General features: G+C 45.2%; 1 protein-coding gene across 3 annotated transcripts; it reads left to right on the forward strand.

Moving 5' to 3' along the window:
- The first annotated feature begins 5532 nt into the window (after positions 1-5532).
- Positions 5533-11350, forward strand: ELK4 (ETS transcription factor ELK4). Of its 3 annotated transcripts, none has more exons than XM_062509469.1 (5): positions 5533-5739; positions 7046-7444; positions 7550-7975; positions 9746-9862; positions 11103-11350. In XM_062509469.1, exons 1-5 carry the CDS (start codon positions 5533-5535, stop codon positions 11199-11201), a joined length of 1248 nt encoding a protein of 415 aa, XP_062365453.1. In that variant the 3' UTR covers positions 11202-11350. The 3 variants fall into 3 exon arrangements, with proteins under 3 accessions (XP_062365453.1, XP_062365454.1, XP_062365452.1); XM_062509470.1 differs by having other exon boundaries at positions 7568-7975; XM_062509468.1 differs by having other exon boundaries at positions 7046-7975.
- The last annotated feature ends 7028 nt before the right edge of the window (positions 11351-18378 follow it).

An 18378-nucleotide genomic window follows, 5' to 3' on the forward strand; every position in this document is an offset into this window, starting at 1 on the left:
GCCAGGGAGATGAAATTTATTGCAACATTTGTTTTGAGTTAAAAAAAAAAAAAAGAGAGAGAGGCTTGGAGTGGGATTAGGCAATGAAAACTCTGGAGCTGCTCTTATCATGAGGACATCCTTCAGCATTTCCTTCCAAGGAACTTCCTGCCTTGATAACCACGGCTTCTCCTTCACAATAATCTGATTTTCCTGCCTGGGTTGGGAACAACAGTGCAGGGAATGCCAGAGCTGGGGTGAAAACAAGAATTTATTGGAGTTTAGGGTGCTTTTTCCTTATTTTCCCTGATTTTTGTTAGAGATGGAATGGTTTGATTAGTCCTTGGAAAGCTGCCAGGGGGTTGGAATTTTTTTTTAAGGGAGGTGTAGAATCCTGCATCTCTAGTTTGAATTTCTTGTTTGATTTTCCTTTATTTTACACATGTTAGAGGCTTTTACCTGGAATTTCACCTGTGTGTACTCTGGGAAAGGACTCAGTTCCCTGCTGTGCTCCCCACCCCATCAGGGTATGGGGTTTTGGACAGTAGGTTTCTGGATTTTTGGGGTTTTTTTGACAGTAGGCTGTTTCTAAAATTAATTAAAAATGATAAAATCCTGAAAGTACCAGTTCAGGTGAGTCACAGTCCCCGGAACTGGAAAAAGCTTTTAGGAAAGGTTTACTGAGAATGGGATATTGCTGATGAAACTGTTGCTTGGTTTTATTTTGATAACCCCTTAATTGGATACTTCATCAACTGTGTCACACCTGCCACTACAGTAAAAGGGATGGGGCAGCCATTTATTTATTCATTTATTTAATTGGACAAAGAGGGGGGAAAATCCTGCTCAGATTTTGAGGTTTTCAACGTGGACTTGGGCCTGTGACCTCCAAAAGAGTCTCCTTCACCCAACTGTGTTTTCCTGGAACAGCCACCAAGGCCTCATGTCCACAGCAATAATTGCACAACAGAGCAGGAGGTGCTGTCTGCAGAATTCCTCCTGCTCACACACCATGGCCTTCCCAAAGTGCTAAAAATCCCTGGGAATGTCTTTGGGAAGTGAAGGCAGAGCAGCTCAGAGCTGCAATCACAGCAAGCTCTGCTCTCCTGGAATTTCCTGGAACTGAAGCCTTGATTTGTTCACCTGCACCATGAGCTTTGCCAGACCTGTTGCTGCTTTTATTTCCGTTTTTATTTTGGGTCCAGGAGCTGTTTCTGTGTCTCCCTGAGTTTCCTCAGCCACTTTTTGGGGCTGTCCCCTCTGTGTGACACTGGGACAGTTGTCACCGTGCCAGTTCAGCCGTGCTGGGGATGATTTTGCTGTGTGGCTGTGACATCCTTCCTTTCCTCTGGGCCTTTGTTCCTGTGTGGGGGCCTGACAGGGCTTTTTATTCAACCCATCTGCAGAAATCATCAGGCTGCAGATGCTTTACCAGAGGCTGCTGCAACAAATGGAGGTGAAAGATTATTGGAGATTATTTGGTGTTGAGTCAAAGCACAGGAAATCTGCCAGAAGACCTCGAAGGAGGGGTTTAGGACAGGCCTAACCCCCCTAATCCTGCCTTCACTCCCTTCCCAGGGAGTGCAGAGGGATCCTTTTGGAGCACAGAAGGTGAATATTTGGATTTACTGTGCCACAGGCTGCCCACGGGGGCGACTGTGCCACTTCCTAAACTCCCGTGTGCCAACCCTCACACTGCCAGGAAAATCCAAACCTCCAGGCCCTGTAATCCTATGGATCACCCCAAGGAGAAGTCCCTGGAGAAGAGACAAATCCCAAATCCTGGCTTTTGTGGATAAACTCTTGCAAAGCCCAGCCTGCAGCAGCAGCAGGAGGAGGCTCAGGTTTGGTGGGAGCTGCAGCCCAGCCCTGGAGCTCCTGCTCAGCTCCGAGGGTCACCCGTGGGCGTTGGAGAACATCTCAAGACAATAATAGTGCTCTATTTTAGCTCCCTTCTTACAAAGCAGAGCTGCCCTCTGCCTCTAGAAACTATTTTTTCCTCCTGCTCACATGGTGCTCTTCCCTCTCTGTCTCATTCCCACTTCCAGTGAGGCTTTTCCCTTTCTCCACGGGCTCTCAGGATGGAAAAGAACCTTCATAAAAAGATGTTTTGCAGTGGTATGTTTATAATTACTGTGTTCATCCTGGAGGAAAAGCACTTGGACTTAGGAGGGTTTTTGTGCTGGTGGAGAGGAGAGTGGGGCCTTTTGAGGAAATTTAAGAGGTTGAAATGCTGTTTACAAACAGAGAGAACGTTTCAGCCTCAGTCATGGTGGGTAGGAATGGGACAGGGGTTCTTGAGCCACTTCTCATCCCCGTTGGTGCCAAGGAAAAAGATCAGGAAAGGCTGCAGCTGCCTTCTGCCCCGGGTGCTGGAGAAGTAAAAACCTTTTTCCCACGTTTGGTGGTGCTCAGACAAAGAGAAGTGCTCAGCTCACCTGTGCTGCTTTTAATTTTACATCCTGCGTGATGGGTTCTTTTATATTCTGCTTTTTTTCCTGGAGAAACAAGAGGTTTTTTATGTATTCTTCTGCTGAGCAGCTTTGGTACTGAAGTGAAATGAGACACAGCATTGTCTCCTAATAGACATTTCCCAGGTAACAACTCACTCCTGGACTCTGAAGGGGCAAAATCCACCTGTGATCCCATTGCTTTGACCAAAGTTGTTTTCTGGCCTTCCCTTTGGATATATTCTCCAGAAAAAAAACTCCATATTCCCCATTTCTTTGAGGTTTCCGTGAGGTTGCATTGCGGGATCTCCATCATTCCCTGGAGATAAAGGCAGTGAATATTTAATGAAGAGGAATATTCGTTCTGTTTTAGGCAGTAAAACCCATCCATGAGCAGTCCCACAGTTCTCTCTGCTCCTGTTCTGTAACAGCCAAGGAATCAGTGATTCCTCCCTTTGAATCTTTTGAAGTCTCCAACCTTTGAATATCTCTTGGACAAGACTTTTCCAAGCTGAGGATGCGCCGTGTGTCCTCCAAGTGATGGACAGAATGATGGGCAGTGACACTCCTGAAGCTGCAAATGCCAGAAACATCAGGAGGAACTTGATCAAAATTACACTCCAGTAGAATCTGTAACTCTGCTCCTGGCTGAGGATCCTTCCAGCTGGAAAACTGCAGGATTTGAGCAGCGTGAACTTTTAAATTTGGTCAACGCTCCTCAGAACAACTTAGCTCATCTCTGGGAAAGGTGGTTTTTTTTTTTTTTCTGTTTGTTTTTTAATATCAAGTATCTTCCATCGTTTTGGCCAATCTGTGTGTGTGATGTTTTACAGAACTTTGTGCTGCTCTGTGCATCTCCAGCTGGATTCCAGACCAGCTGTGACCTGGGCAGCAACGCTTGGCTTGGGTCAACTTGGAATTAACAGCGAGGTGGGACTTCCTAAAGGGAAGCAGCCTCGTGAAATAACACCAGTTCAGTCCTGGGATGAAAGCTGCCTGGATTTTTTAGCGGGAGAGGTGAGGGGAAATTAAAAAAAAAAAAAAAAAAAAAAAGCTTTTGCCACTGTGAATTCCTGTTGCTAATCTGATTTCCACGTTGCATCAGTCAGCGCCGTTTGGTGCAGTGCTCCCAGAGTGCTGGAGATAAACGCAGCGTGGGAATAATCACTCAGCTTCATTTCCCTGCTCTCTCTTAGCACATCTCAGTGCTCCTGACAGCTCTGCTGGGTGGCAGAACCGAGTCCTCGTGCTCTCCATGCCACCACGTGTGGCTGCATCATCCCCCTGGGTAATGAGGCTCAGGCCTGGCGTTCCAAATCTGGGATTCTGGGGGGCAAATGGCAACACCAGGTGGTCCTGGAGGGGTTTGAAGGTGTTTGCCTGGTCCCTAAATCCTGTATGGATCAGCTGGCACAGCACAGAGCAGTGTGGGGAGAGTCTGGAAGCCCAGCCTCCAGTTTCTTCGAGTGCCGAGCGATTAATTTGGGCAAGCAGGGAGTTGTACGTGTGTGCAGTAATTAACAGGGAAAGCACCTGGGGCCAGCCTAACGAGGGGGTGTGCGTGTCCTCCTCTTTGAGATTGTTCCATCTAATTGCAGCAGTTTACCTGGCTGGATCAATGTCACATCAGCCCGTGTGCCATAAGGCAGGGATTCTGCAGAAGGGCTGAAATGCCACGGGCTGTGCCCAAAAAGGTGCCAGCCTCGGGGCACCTCATTTCCCCGAGAGCCGTGTGTGAACTGTCAGCTCTAATCCTGTCCCAGGGCTCCCTGAGTGCTCAGCCTCTCCCCTGGCCACAGTTCCCTTCCTTATATAGGGCTGGATAAGTGCTGGGCACTAATGAGATTGGAATAAAAGGCTTTGGGAGCAAAGATGAGCTGGCAGGCCGGGCTGGATCTCAAACTGAGCCCTGTGTACACAGGGACTTCACCCAACGCCAGCCTGGCTCCTGCTCCCTCAGGCTGGGCTTGATGCCCTTGGTTTGGAGCTTGGGAATAGTGTTTGGATATCAAATTCACCCAGATGGAACCCCTGGACCCCTTTTGCTTAGGGGCAGAAATAAAGTGGTTATGTATATGCAGACGTTTTTAGTGTTATTCACTATCCCAGAGCATTTTTCCTCTGTTTTTATTTCACTGGAGGAAGTTTTAAGCTGCATTAATTAAACAGTTCTTGACTAAGAGAATCTATAGGAGATGGTGAATTAATATTTTATCTGGTTTAATTCACACTGTATGTTATCCAGAATGGTGAGTGTTCTGCTTAAAAATATTTGTGAAAATACTGTTTGGTGTAGTCAGATATGGTCAAGGTAAAACTTTCTGTCTCTGCCTGGTTTGTCCTTGATGAATTTATGCATCAGCAACTTTAGAACAGGAATCAACTGGCAGATACCAGTCCTAGAAAGTCCCAGCCTAAATCATTGACATGGCTAAGACACGGCAGGAATTAACAGCTGAGCAAAAGCAGGGTTTGAATTTAAATTTAGTTTTGTGTTTACTCTCATTAAAAAAAACCAGAGGTGATACCTGGAAAAGAAAGATTCGAAGGAGAGATTGAGGTGATGGAGAGGGGCTGTTGGCAGAGAGGCAGAAACGGAAACTGAGGCAACAATTGAGTTGGTTTTGTTGTGGCATCTTCCTGGGGCTTTGCAGTTCCTCGTTGTGCTGTGCTCCCTCCGAGGTGGGAGCAGGGAAAGCAGGAGGTGAGGGGGTGGTTTGATCCCTACCTGGCTGTACCTGAGCTGTTCCTCACAAAGCAGCACAAGCCGGAGTGGGGGAACATGGAACAACTTGGAAACATTTTCTTTTTGGGGGCTAGTGACTCACTGCAACTTACCCAAAGTGACCTGATTTAGTTAAATGAGGCTAAATATAACCCATGTGAAAAGTACTGACATGTGGGAGGAGACGCCAGAGTTGGCACTCAGCCCCTCAGTTCTGCAGGGAACATCTTTCACGACTGGTGACTAATAATTTTTTACTCTTGCTGGCTTTGGAAATAACGATCCCCGCTCCATTTTTTTTCCAACCCCCCCCTCGTAGGGAGAGAGGAGGGAAATGCTCCGAGTTTAACCTGCCTTTGTGACTTGCAGCTCTCTGCTATGGACAGTGCCATCACCCTGTGGCAGTTCCTCCTCCAGCTGCTCCAAGAGCCTCAGAACAAGAATATCATCTGCTGGACCTCCAACGACGGGGAATTCAAGCTGCTGCAGGCAGAGGAGGTGGCCAGGCTCTGGGGGATCCGTAAGAACAAGCCCAGCATGAACTATGATAAACTCAGCCGGGCGCTGCGCTACTACTACGTGAAGGTAGGGTGGAAATCCTGCTCCCATCCTTATCCCTCCTAGCTAAGGAGCTTTGTTTCCTCCTGCCTTCCCTCCTCCAGGGGAGGGGTGGCACTGCTGCGTCTCTGCCAGGTTGGAGGAAGCTGGGCTGCTTTGTTTAAAGGTGTTGGTTTGGTTTTTAATTCAGTTTATCGTTGCGCTGTTTCCTCCTGGCTGGTTGTTTTGGGAGGTTCTGGTGGTTTTGTGTGAAGTGTTGGCTCGGTGGCTTTGTTAATACAAATCTGCCTGTGGATCCTATTCCCCTTTCCAAAAAATACACGCCATTGGAAGGGTTAAAATCCACATCACTTCAGGTGAAGCACCGGGAGAGGATGATGATGAAGAGCATGAATATTGCACCACTTTCAGATCTTTCTGCAGCTTTCTCTTTATGCTTATTTCTTTCAAAATAAACATTTTCCAACCCAAAGTATTTTTATTTTCTCTGTGTGTTCAGAATTTCACCTTCAGTTTGACTGTTTTCAGCCCAGCAGAGTAAGAAACTTTTGTTTATCCAACATCTTTGAGTCTAACCTTTGTTTCCCTTTATCCCACGACTGCTGGTGTGTGAGTGGAGCAGATAAAAATAACCCCCAGTTTCTGAGGAGCCTCAGCCTGGAGCAGGTGGGAGGTTGCTGGTGTTCATTACTGGGTGGCACAAATCTGCCTCGGTACTGAGAGATCTCAGCAACAATCACAGAATGATAAATAAGGATAATCCCAAATCCAAAGTGTGTGTGGCGTTTTACTGAGGAGCAAAACGAGTTTGACAGATGCTTTCTGTGGTATTGAAATAACTGATTAGCCTGCATTCTGCTGACTAGTTCAGCTGCTTATTTTCCTTTATTATCATCTTATTAAGAATAAAGGTGGTTTGATTTGAAGTACAAGCTCTCAACTCTGCAGTCCTGGAGAAAGCCTTTAGCAAGTTTTACTATTAAATTAGCCATAGTGTACCCAGCTCAGTGATTCTTGATGGGGGTAATGGGCATTTTTTGTTTAATTGAAGATGTTGAGGAGGATTTCTTGGCAGTTTTTAGGCTGCTTTTAGTATGTTTAATGTCAGGTTAAGCTCACCTGTTGCAGTGTTTTGTCTGCCAGCTCCGGGAGCAGAACTGGAACACGCAGGGTGTTTTTAAAACAGGAAAAAAAGAAACTTTTTTTTTTTTTTTCTTTTTGGCTGAAAGATTACAGACTTTAATTCCTCTGCCTATTTTAGGCAGTGTTTGTAGGAAGAAAATTAAACTGAAGAAAGGTCTAAATATACTTTGTCTTCTTCCCCCCTCTCCAGAATATCATTAAGAAGGTGAATGGGAAGAAGTTTGTGTACAAATTCGTGTCGTACCCAGAGATCCTGAACATGGATCCTCTCGTGGTGGGCCGGATCGAGGGGGACCCTGAGGTGCCAGGCTTTGGGGAGGTGACCAGCACTCCCAAGGACGTGGAAAACTGTGGGAAGGAGAAATCCCAGTCCTGTGCTAAATCCTCCAGCCGCAACGACTACATCCACTCAGGCCTGTACTCCTCCTTCACCCTCAACTCCCTCAACTCCTCCAGCGTGAAGCTCTTCAGGTCCATCAAGATCGAGAACCCGGCTGAGAAGCTGGCGGAGAAGAAACCTCAGGACCCCACTCCCTCTGTCATCAAGTTTGTCACCGTGCCCTCCAAAAAACCTCCCTCTGCCCCCCTGGTCTCCACCACTTCGGCCGTGGCCGTCACTTCCACGGCTTCTGCCACCCCCAGCGTGTCCTCCTCGCTTCCCCTGGGATCTGAGGAGACCCTGCAGACCCTGGAGACGCTCGTCCTGCCCAAGCTGACGGTTCCCGAAGCTCCTCCAGCACCTTTACCAAACTTGAGCACCAGCTTCACCCCGACCCCTCCCATGTCCTCAGTTTCCCCCACCCTGCAGGTGCCCTCCACGCCCCCCTCGCCGCCCCTGAGCTCCAACCCCGACCTGGACATTGACACGGACATCGAATCTGTGACTTCCCAGCAGCTGGAGCAGGCCCAGAGCCTCCAGCACCAATCCCCGGAGCCCAAAGAGCAGCAGGATTCAGCTGTGCTGGAGAAGGAATTTGCCAATCACCTCTCCAGATCCAAAAAACCCAAAGGGTTGGAGTTGGCTCCCACTCTGGTGATCACAGGCAGCGATCCGAGTCCTCTGGGCATCCTGAGTCCTTCTCTCCCCACTGCTTCTCTTACTCCAGCACTTTTCTCTCAGGTGATCAAATTCCCTCAGATTCCCTTCCTGGTTTCTTTTTTTTTTATTTTTTTTAATAATAATAGTGGTGATGTTATGCTTGGAAACACCAAGTGGGAAATGAATAGTTCATTGTATGTGGAGATTTGAAACTCAGGATGTCACTCCCTGGTGTTTTTTTGTTTTTGTTTTTTTTTCTTTTTTAAGTCAAACACAAGTTTAATTCACGATTGGTGTTAATTCACCCCCAAAGTGTGCCCAGGTGCTGGGCATGCACACAAGGCTGGCATGTGGAGGCAGAACCCAAACCAGCTCCAGCAGGATCTTTATAAACATTGCCAGGGGGATGCTGAATTATTCCTAAACCCTGCCCCTAAATCCTTCAAAAACAGAGACACACAGAGGTGTCTGCTCAGCTTTTTTTTACTCAGTTAGTAGCATTTAGTTAAAGCCAAAATCTTGTGAACGAGCAGCAATAAGAGCAGCTGCTTAATTTGGTTGTTATCTTTGTGTGGGAAAGGAAAGCTTTCATGTCTCATGGAAAACTTGGAAGAGAACAGAATCCAGCAGGGCTGTTAAATCATTCTGTATCTGTGTAATCTCTACCCTGCAATAAATTGGAATTACAATGAAACCATGGGGAAGCTGCTGGTTGAAAACTGAAATGGCTGAAGACAGGGGGGAAAAAAAAAAAATCAAAAAACCAAAATCCAAGTGGAGTTGTTCTTTTGGCACCCTGGGAAGTGCTTGGCTGGTGAACCTCGAATACTGAGGAGCTGGATGGAAACTCCTTTTGTTGTTGCTGGCATTGTCAGTGGCATCAGAAGCACTGTTTTATTTTATTTTATTTTAATTTTTTTTTATCCTTTTTAAATCCAGAATCCCACTTTTCCAGAGTGCAGGTGCTGGATTTGGTGGGGGAGCTGCTCTGCTGTGGCTTCCAGCGGGATTTGGGAAAAAAGAACAAAAAAAAAAAAAAAAAAGAAAAAAAGGGTTGGATTTCTCAGCGAGGGGAGGGAGGGAGAGCCAGATGGGGCTGGCAGGGAGGAGGAGGAAGGAGGGGATGGGAATTCCTGAAATCCTCGGCAGCTGGGGGGATGTTGTGGCTGGAATTCCACAGGAAAGGTCGGAATTGTTATAAATCCATATTATGTTATTGGCATTTTGCAAGTATTGACAGGAATACTATATGTATAATGTTGGAAAACTTTGCTGTATGAATATAGTTTCTTTTAGTTCTGTTATTAAGAAAACTCAGAAATAGTAGTGTGTGATAAATATATATTTTTTTTTCTTGGACTATAACATGATGATATAAAAAGCTTTGGTTCATGTAACTAACTCAGAGAATGGTAAAAAAAAAAAAACAAAAAACCAAAAAACCCAAAACAGGATAATCAGGAAATTCTTCACATTCTTAGATTATTGGTGACACACCAGAACCCCAGGGAAAGAATTTCTTGATCTCCATTATCAGGGAGTACCAACATGTTGATTTACAGTTTGGGAGGGGATGATTTGAAATAATCCATGAAGCTCTATGAGTATGCAACAGGTTGATGCATTTAAAGAAGTATTTTCTGAGTTATTGTGTGCTCTTGGCTGACTGTGTTTGTCTCTTATTGTCTTTAATTTTATTTTTATTTTAAAATCTACAAGGACAGTGATCCTGTTTTTTTTTTTTTTCACAGAATTCTATGGGGGAAAGCTCTCACAGTTATTTTTCCCGTTTTGTTTATTTTATTTTATTTTATTTTTTTATGTTTTGTTTTGTTTATTTTATTTTTTCAGACTCCAATCCTGCTGACTCCCAGCCCTCTTCTCTCCAGCATCCATTTCTGGAGCACCCTGAGCCCAGTGGCTCCTCTCAGCCCTGCCAGGTTGCAAGGTGCTAACACCCTGTTCCAGGTGAGTCTCAGGCTTCTTCCTCCAGGGATTTCCAGTCCTTTCCCTAAAAAAAAAAAACAAAAAAAAAAAAAACCAAAAACAAAAAAAAAAAAACACCTGTCCCAAATATCTGCAGTGGAAATAAAATAGGAGTTGTTGTTGTTGTTGTTCCTTTATCCCCTTGTGGTAGCTTTTGAGAGTGTTAATTTTAGTTTTTACCCCAAATTTCAGGATATTGTAAATGGAATGTTTGAAATTAACTGCAGCACTGACTGCTTTAGAGAGAAATTATTTTTCTTTTTTTAGGTCTGTTCTTCCTGTAAGAATTTCCTCCCTGTCATTTTTTTTTTTTTTTTGGTTGAGATTTTCCTGAATTCTGACATTTTCCACACTACTGATTCTTCCAATCATTCCTGCTGAAAAATATTAATTAATCTCACAACTAATGAGGAGAAGGAGTGTGTGTTTGATCTCTGTGATGACGTGTGGCACAGATTTTGATGATTTTTATGGAATAAATCCATAAAATTCACCCCTGGCAGGGTGGGGAAGCCCTGGCACAGGTTCCCAGAGAAGCTGTGGCTGCCCCTGAAAGTGTCCAAGACCTGTGGTTTTTTTTTTTTTTTTGTTTTGGTTTGGTTTTTTTTTTTTCAATATATATAAAAAAATCCACAATATTTAATAGGAAAAAAAAACCCCACCTTTAGTTGTAATTCTCAATTTTTCCCCTCACACTTCCACTCTGGCGCTGGAATTAACCACATTTGCTGAGGCAAAGGGTAGAATTTAACCAATTTAAATCAATTTTTATTTCATTTCATCGAAATTCAAGAATTTAATTAAATCTTCTAGCTTGGGATCTGTCATCTCCATGGAGATGAAGGAAGTTCCTCATCTGTACCACGAGGATAAGGAATAAAACAAGGAGGGCTGAAGTGATATTTCACCCTGGAAAGAGCTGATAATTAACTGATCATTTAAACCTTGTTTTCCCCACAACTTGGATTCAAATCACATTTTAATGAGGATATGGGGCACTGCACAGCTCAGGGGTCACTGTGACACCACTTGGCATTAAAAAATAAATTAAAAGTGAGAAGCCAAGAGGATTCTTTGAAGTTTGGGGTGGGTTTGATTTGTTTTATTGTTACATTTTGGGTTTGTTTTTTTTTTCCCCCCCCCCCTTTGCTTGTGCGCAGATATGGGAGGAGCAGTGAATTAAAAAAGGATTTTTTAAAAGGATGATTGTTTTATCTTTTAGTTTCCCTCAGTGCTGAACAGTCATGGCCCATTTACTCTGTCTGGACTGGATGGACCCTCCACTCCTGGCCCCTTTTCCCCGGATCTCCAGAAGACATAGCACATGGAATTCCTGGAAAAGGACACAGAGACAAGCAAGGCAAAGAAAGACAGGACACTTCTCTTGAACCACCATTTTTAAAAAAAACAAAAAACAACAAAAAAACCAAAAAAAAGAGCAGTTTGTAATTCCACAGAGATTCTCAACACTCGTAGTTGTTGCCATTCCCGAATCAAAAAAAAAAACAATTTGCCTTTTTTTTTTTTTTTTCCTCGCAAAAATTCCCCGTTTTTTTTTTTTTTTTTTTTTTTGGAAAAACCCAGGTTGGGAATGTATATGCAAAACGCCTTAATAGGAGCTGCAACTCCAATCTCTTCTCCTCACTTTGGAAGATTTTTTTTTTTTCCAAAAGGAATTTTTGGGTGATGTTGCAGCAAACAGCACCGGAGGAGGTTTTTCCTCTGTGACTCTTGGAAAAAAACAAAACAACAAAAAAAACAAACAAACCCCTCTGTTCTTCTGCTTCCTGTGCTCGGCAAGGAGAACCCTGAATCCTGATGGAAGCTGGCATTCCAGGAAATGTTTGGGAATGGGGTGTGTGCTCTCAGCTCTGCCCCTGGGGCACCAGGACTTGTGCAGCAACAAAAGCAGAGGAAGGGTTTTGTTTTTTTTTTTGTTGTTTTTTTTTTGTTGTATTTTTTTTCTGCTGGAGTTGTCTTCTGGTTGTTTATTTTTTTGTTATTTTGGTTTTTTTTGAAGGGAGATTTTTTTTTTTTCCCCACCCCCCCCGAGGATTTATTGCAAATTTTGTATCCAGGACAATTCTGTGGAGTGGTGGTGTCGTCCAGCAGCCCCTGGGAGAAGATGTGGGGCTGGATTTTTGGATGTGGGGATGGATTTTTGGATGCTTCCCTGCCCTCCTTCCCTTCCCATGGATTTTGGGATGAGCTCCTTTCACTTCTCACAGACTTTGAATGCTGGAGTCCAAACATTTCTTGTGCCAGAGACCTGTTCCAGAGCCTGGGAGCTCCCTGCTGGATGAGCAGGATGGGCAGATTTTCCCTGGGGGTTTTTGGGGGGAAATTTTCCTTGGGGTTTGGGGGAAATTTCCCCTGTTTTTTTTGGGGGGGTTTCCCTGGTTTTTGGGGGAATTTTCCCTGGATTTTGGAGGGAGGTTGCTGCCTGACCTGAAATTCCAGACCCCAGCGGGGTGAGACCAGCAACATCCCATCATTAATGTTGCTCCTCTTCCCCCACAGTTCTGGAAAAGCTTCCTGGTTTTCCCCACATGGAAAGGCTCCTCTTTTGCCAGCTCTTACCCCACGTTCTGCAACGGAGCTGTTGCTATTTTTTTGGGGGGGGTTTTTTTTTTGGACGGAGCACTGACCCCAAACCAGGCCGAGGGGTTCCATGGGGTTCAGCCTGGTGGGAAATCTGCTTTTCACCTCGTTGGTGTCCCGGATTAATAATGCAGGATTGTTTTCCAGAGCCATTGGAGACGAGATGGAATTTGTAGGTGGATATTTTACACCTCAAGAGGCCTTTTAAAAAAAAAAAAACTGAGGGGTGGAAAAAAAAGTGAGATTCTCTTCTTGGAGCCCCTCAGTCTGGGTGTGTTGGACTGTGGGTCTGTGTCCTTCAGTCCTTCCAGTTTGGGTATCTGATGTCAGGCAGCAACTTCTGGGTTTGTGTTGGGGGTGTCAGAGGAATTTCTCCCTAAAATATTCCCAGAAAACAGATGGAGACATCTCTTTGCTTCAGCATCCTCAGGGCTGCCACGAGCACAGGAAGATTTTTTTTTTCCCTGTGCAGCACGAGGAGCTGTCAGTGTTTGCTGTAAATACTGCACTTATTCCATGGATAAGCAGTGAACTCGAGCTTTTTCCAGAGGTTTTTTTTTTTTTTTTTTTTTTTTTTTTTACCTTTTGCCACTTTTTGCAGGCTTGGAATTCCCTTTAAAGCCACAACACCCAAGACTTTCCTTTCCCTGCAGTGATGTTCCCTTTCTATATCCTGACACTGAGATACAGGAAAATCACTTTTGTGTATGTTCCTGATGTGACACCTGGGACAGGTGGGTGGAACAAAGTCGCTTTTTTTTTGGGGGGGGGGGGTGGGGCATTGTTCACCTGCCCAGGGGAAAAGTGGGAGAAGAAAAAAAAAATATTCCTTTTTCAGGTGGAGAAGCAGGGAGTGAGCTCATGGAGTGATCTGTCTTCCTGTTGGCTCCTGTCAGAGGCAAAAAATGCTTCACATTTAGACATCAGCAGATGCAGGAGGAAATTCCTGCGCCAGCAGCTCTTAAAATGTGCAATATTGACCTTTTTATTGTGTTTTTTTTTTTAATTTTAATTTTATTTTTGAAATGCAGAAGCGATCATGAAGAGCAGGCATCTGGAATTATTAATTTTTTTTTTTGGGGGGGGGGGGGTTTGCATGTTTGGAGCTTGCTCTGGGAAATTTCTATAGCTATGTATAAATAGCAGCACTTTGGTTGGTTCAGGTTGGCCAATTTTATGCCTACCAAATACATGGACTTTGGAGAGAGCAACATTTTGCGGGCTGGGATTCTTAATTGAAAATTCATGAATGAGCACTAAAAAACTTGCAATTTAATTGCTTTCCCTTCCCCCTTGTCCCCCTGTGGAGAAAAGCCAAGTTTAGCTGTTGAAAATTTGTGCACTTAATTCTTTGTGAGCTTTCATCGTTTTGGGCAGAGGGTCAGGCCCCCAAAAAAAAAAAAATGCAATTTTTGGGTTCCTGCTCCTCGCCAAGAAGCTTCCCAAGATTGCTCTGCCGTAGATACCCAGGTTTTCCTTTGGGAATGCTGAGTTCCTGTGGAAATACAGCCTCGATGGGATGGTTTCCACTAGGTAAAATCCAGCAGGCAGAGTGGGAATCTGAAGGAAAAAAATAAAATAAAATAAAAAAAAATCTGAGTCCACAAGCTCAGGAGGCAGCTGGGAAAGCTCATGGAAAAGGGAGAGGAGGTGGGAGAGGAGCAGATCTTGCTGCCTTTTCTCCACTGCAATTTTCAGGTCACTTAAGGGAATATTTCCTTGTAGGTGTGCTGCCTCATCAGCCACATCCACTGGCAGGGAAGTGCCAGCTTTTCCTGGGATCACATTCCTGACAGAGCCTCCCTGCCTGGGGGCTCAGCTCTGTGAACTGCTGGTTCTTTAGGTCACTGCAGGAGCTGGTTTGTGCAGCTCCTCACCATTTATTTTGAATTTAGCATAGGGCAGGTGGGGTTAGAGTAGATTCTGTTTTAGTTCTGTACCGTGGTGATTTAAAAAAAAAAAAAAAATTAAAAAAAATGCAGAATTACAGGAACTTTTTTTTTTCTTGGGTTCCTGTTGCTGGTGTAGCCTTGGTTTTGTGGAATGCTTGGTAATTTTTGTATCATTTCTTTCCTGGCTGGGGTTCCATGGAAGGTCAAAGCTTTTGGTGTAGAACAAAAGAATTTGGTAGAAGACAAGAACCCAGCATCCTCCTCAGTTTCTGGAGATGGGAATGGGATCCCTGCTGCTCCCAGCTTCCATGGAACCCAAACCTGGCAGGATTTAGGGAGCCTGTGTCTTGCTTTGGGAATCTCTGGGGGTTTTTTTCTCTCTGTGGGGAGCTGCTGCTGCTGCCTGGCTCTGTTTGGGATCCTGGATTTTCAGGGTTCCTGGCAGGAGCAGCCCATGGAAGCAAGAAAAAAATTGTTCCATGGTTCTGGAACTGTTGGTGTTCTGTCTTTCCTGGGAAGGTGGTCCTGGTAAAAAGAGGGTGATGGAGGAATTCTGGGATTTTCTAGCAGCAGCTTTCGGTTTAGAATTTTGTTTCAGCCTGTCCTCCTCAGGGGATGCAATTCCTGTGCCCGGATTTTGGCACATTCAAGCTCTGCTTTGCAATAGGTCAGGAAGGGATGAAATCCCTGGAGTTGGACAATTCCTTGTTTTCATTTGGAGCATCCCAAGGCTTCAGTACCTGTGCAATCTTTGGGATAATGGAGTGGTGTGTGAGAACAGAAAGGCTTTGGTTGGGATAATTTCTCGCTCTGATGCATTTTCACACCTCAGCTGTGTCACAAATAAATCATTTTGGGTTTCTAATGTTCCTTTTCAGGGCAGTGAAGCTGCTGAGGTGCAGATCTCCCTTCTCCAGCTTCCCCCAGCCCAGGGAGCTGCATCCCTGGGGGATTCCCTGTGGGATTCCTTGGGGGATTCCTTGGGGGGATTCCCTGTGGGATTCCTTGGGGGGATTCCTTGGGGGGATTCCCTCTGGGATTCCCTCTGGGATTCCCTCTGGGATTCCTTGGGGGGATTCCCTGTGGGATTCCCTGTGGGATTCCTTGGGGTACTCCCTGTGGGATTCCCTGTGGGATTCCTTGGGGGGGATTCCCTGTGGGATTCCCTGTGGGATTCCTTGGGGGACTCCCTGTGGGATTCCCTCTGGGATTCCTTGGGGGGGATTCCCTGTGGGATTCCTTGGGGGGATTCCCTGTGGGATTCCCTGTGGGATTCCCTGGGGGATTCCTTGGGGGGGATTCCCTGTGGGATTCCCTGTGGGATTCCCTGGGGGATTCCTTGGGGGGGATTCCCTGTGGGATTCCCTGTGGGATCCCAGCTGGGAGGGGAGGGAGGGCCCTGATCCCCTCCTGGAGCTGAGATCAGAACCTGCAGCTCTGCCCCTCTCTTGTGTTCCATGCTTTATTCATTTCCCTTTTTTTGCTCCTGTTTCATGCCAGTTTTTGATGTGCTCTGCAGTTTTAACCTCTCCCACTTTTAATGTAGATTTTTTTTCCAGTCCATCTCAGTGTTTTATTAAGAGGCTCTCTTGGTACTGTCAGCTCTGGAAATCAACCTCAGCACTTGGTCAGGGAACGTTGTTAAAATCCACAGGTATTTAAAAACTTGGTTTGGGTGACACTCAGGAGTTCTCCAGGATGTTTGGTGAGGCTTGTGCTGCCTAAACGTGGGTGTTTATGGTTTGGTTTGGTTTGGTTTGGAGTTAATTAAGCAGCAATTAGCAGTGGTTGAGTGTGAGCAGACCCAGGGGAGTGGGACAGGCTGGAGCTGCTGGAATCAGAGCTGGCAGAGGAAGATTTTGGGATAAAATGCAGGAACAGTTTTGTGCAGCCCTCCAGGATGTCCCTTTGCTTTGGGGAATGCTTATTCCCCTCTGGATTTAGAGCTGAAAGTTGATTTGAAATAATAAAGCTGAGGTTAAAAAAAATATATAGGGAAAAACAGCTGGAATGTATCTGGGGGTGAATCCTTCAGCAGCAGGAATTCTGAGAGGCCACAGTCCTGGGAATCAGCACAGATCCAGCCTGGGCTTGGCAGGTTTTGGTGTCTTGGAGGGATTTAAATCAGTTTAAATCCATTTTTAGCCACTCCAGCTCCCCATCCAGCTGTGGAGCCGTGTGCCAGTGTTGTCCTGTTCATTCCTGGGGTGCCCATCTCTTTTGGGAAGGTGATTTTAGGGTGGATTTTCATTGCTGGGGTTATTCCTGAGGCGTTTTTGAGCACGGAATTCCACTGGGAGCGAGCTGTGCTGACTGGGGAGAGGAGAGAGGTGGTTCTGAACAGAGAGAAATCCTTGGAAATGGAACCAAATCTTCTTCCAGAGCCTGATTTTTGTCAGGAAGGCAAAACAGAGGAGCCACGAGGGCAGTGCTGCCTGTTCCTGTGGGGATTCCCTGATGGACTCAGAGCTGTCTCCAGCAGAAAGGTGAAATATTGGATTTGGTGTCAGCAAATCCTGAACTGAGGGATTTAATTCCTGCCAGGAACAAGCAGGAATCAGGAGAATTCTGTGTTCCCTGCAGATTGTTTTTCTGCCTGACCACAGGTGGGCAAGGTGTGGCTCTGTTTCTCCCTGGATATTCCAATATTTCCCTGTTGGAACAGCAGAATGTCTGCTTCCTATAAATTATTTCGACACAAAACCACCCTAGAACTGGTGAGAACTGAATTTTCTTTCCCCTTCCCAAAGAAAGCAGCAGATTTTAACTTGTGGAGCTCTTCCAGGCCCTGATGAGAAGCACACTCAGAGTTGAAAATTTGTATTTTTACTTTATTTTTTTAGATTCCTCATTGTTGAAGCATGGCTGGAAGAGCTCTGCCTGGAGCACACGTGGGTCGTGCCTGGCAGGATGCGTTCCCAAAAATCCATATAAATATCCCCCATCCTCCCCCCCCCAAGGCAGATTCTGCACCGTGCCACTTTGAAATATTTTGCACTCCCTTGGGAGGTTTTTTTGGGGGGTTTTTTCTTCTCTTTTAGCACTCAGTCCTTCCCCAGTGTGGACCCGTGAAGTTGCCAAAGGTTATTTTTTGATGTTGGTTACCACATCTCCTGAAACAAAGGAAAGAAGTGTCTTAAATGTGTTTTTGAGTAGTTCTGTGTGCATGGAACGGAATTTTGGGCTTGATTTGAAAGATTTCTCTGCTGAGGTTGCGTTGCAGGAGGTTTTCATCTCAAAGCAGGGGTGGAACAGGAGAATCCTGACCCTTGGGAGAGCAGGGATGTGAGTGGATTCAAGAGGCTGCTGCTGATTCCAGAGCCCATTTCAGCAGTGCTGTACCAATAACTGGAAGCTGTTGTTGTTTATTTTGTTTTTTTTTTTTTTTTCTTCCCTTTCGGGTTGTTTTTCTGGGTTTTTTTGGAACACAGGAAGGCTCTGAGGGTGGCCTGTGCATGGTTCCTGGAGTGTGCTGTGTGCTGGGGTGGGGGGGGTTCCAATATTCCAATCCCTGGCTTTGCTCTGAGCTCCTTGGGATGTGTTTGGGGTTTGTTTTTTTTTTTTAGTTTTAATTTTCCCTAGCATGTCCTAACCCCTCCAAGCTTTGAAACTGCTTCCTAGAATTGTGTTGACTTTTTTTTTTGTTGTTGTTGTTGTTGCTCTGCTGTTGTTCAGTTGCACAGAGTTGTTTTGTTTTTTTTTTCTATATAAAATATACTTTTGAAACGTTTCATTCTCTGTGAACAGGGTTGAGATTTTATTCTTTGTAGCTTTGAAAAAAGAACCTAAAATTCCCTTTTCCAACTTGTTTTGTAGCCTGTTGCAGTGTTACCAGATGGCCTTATGTACGTCACAGTGCTTTGTGATGGGTACAGTAGCACATTTAATGCTTATTCCCCTCTGGATTTAGAGCTGAGAAGTTGATTTGGAATAATAAAGCTGAAGTTAAAAAAAAAAAAAAAAAAAAAAAAAAAAGGGAAACACAGCACAGATCCAGCCTGGGCT

This window comes from Cinclus cinclus, chromosome 27 (genome assembly GCF_963662255.1).
Source record: "Cinclus cinclus chromosome 27, bCinCin1.1, whole genome shotgun sequence".
NCBI lineage: Eukaryota > Metazoa > Chordata > Aves > Passeriformes > Cinclidae > Cinclus > Cinclus cinclus.

Coding starts and splice junctions, on each gene's coding strand:
- ELK4 (XM_062509468.1), top strand. CDS start 5,533: ATGGACAGTGCCATCACCCTGTGGCAGTTCCTCCTCCAGCTGCTCCAA. Junction 7,976..9,745: donor CTCCAGCACTTTTCTCTCAG/GTGATCAAATTC, acceptor TTATTTTTTCAG/ACTCCAATCCTGCTGACTCC. Junction 9,863..11,102: donor GTGCTAACACCCTGTTCCAG/GTGAGTCTCAGG, acceptor TTTATCTTTTAG/TTTCCCTCAGTGCTGAACAG.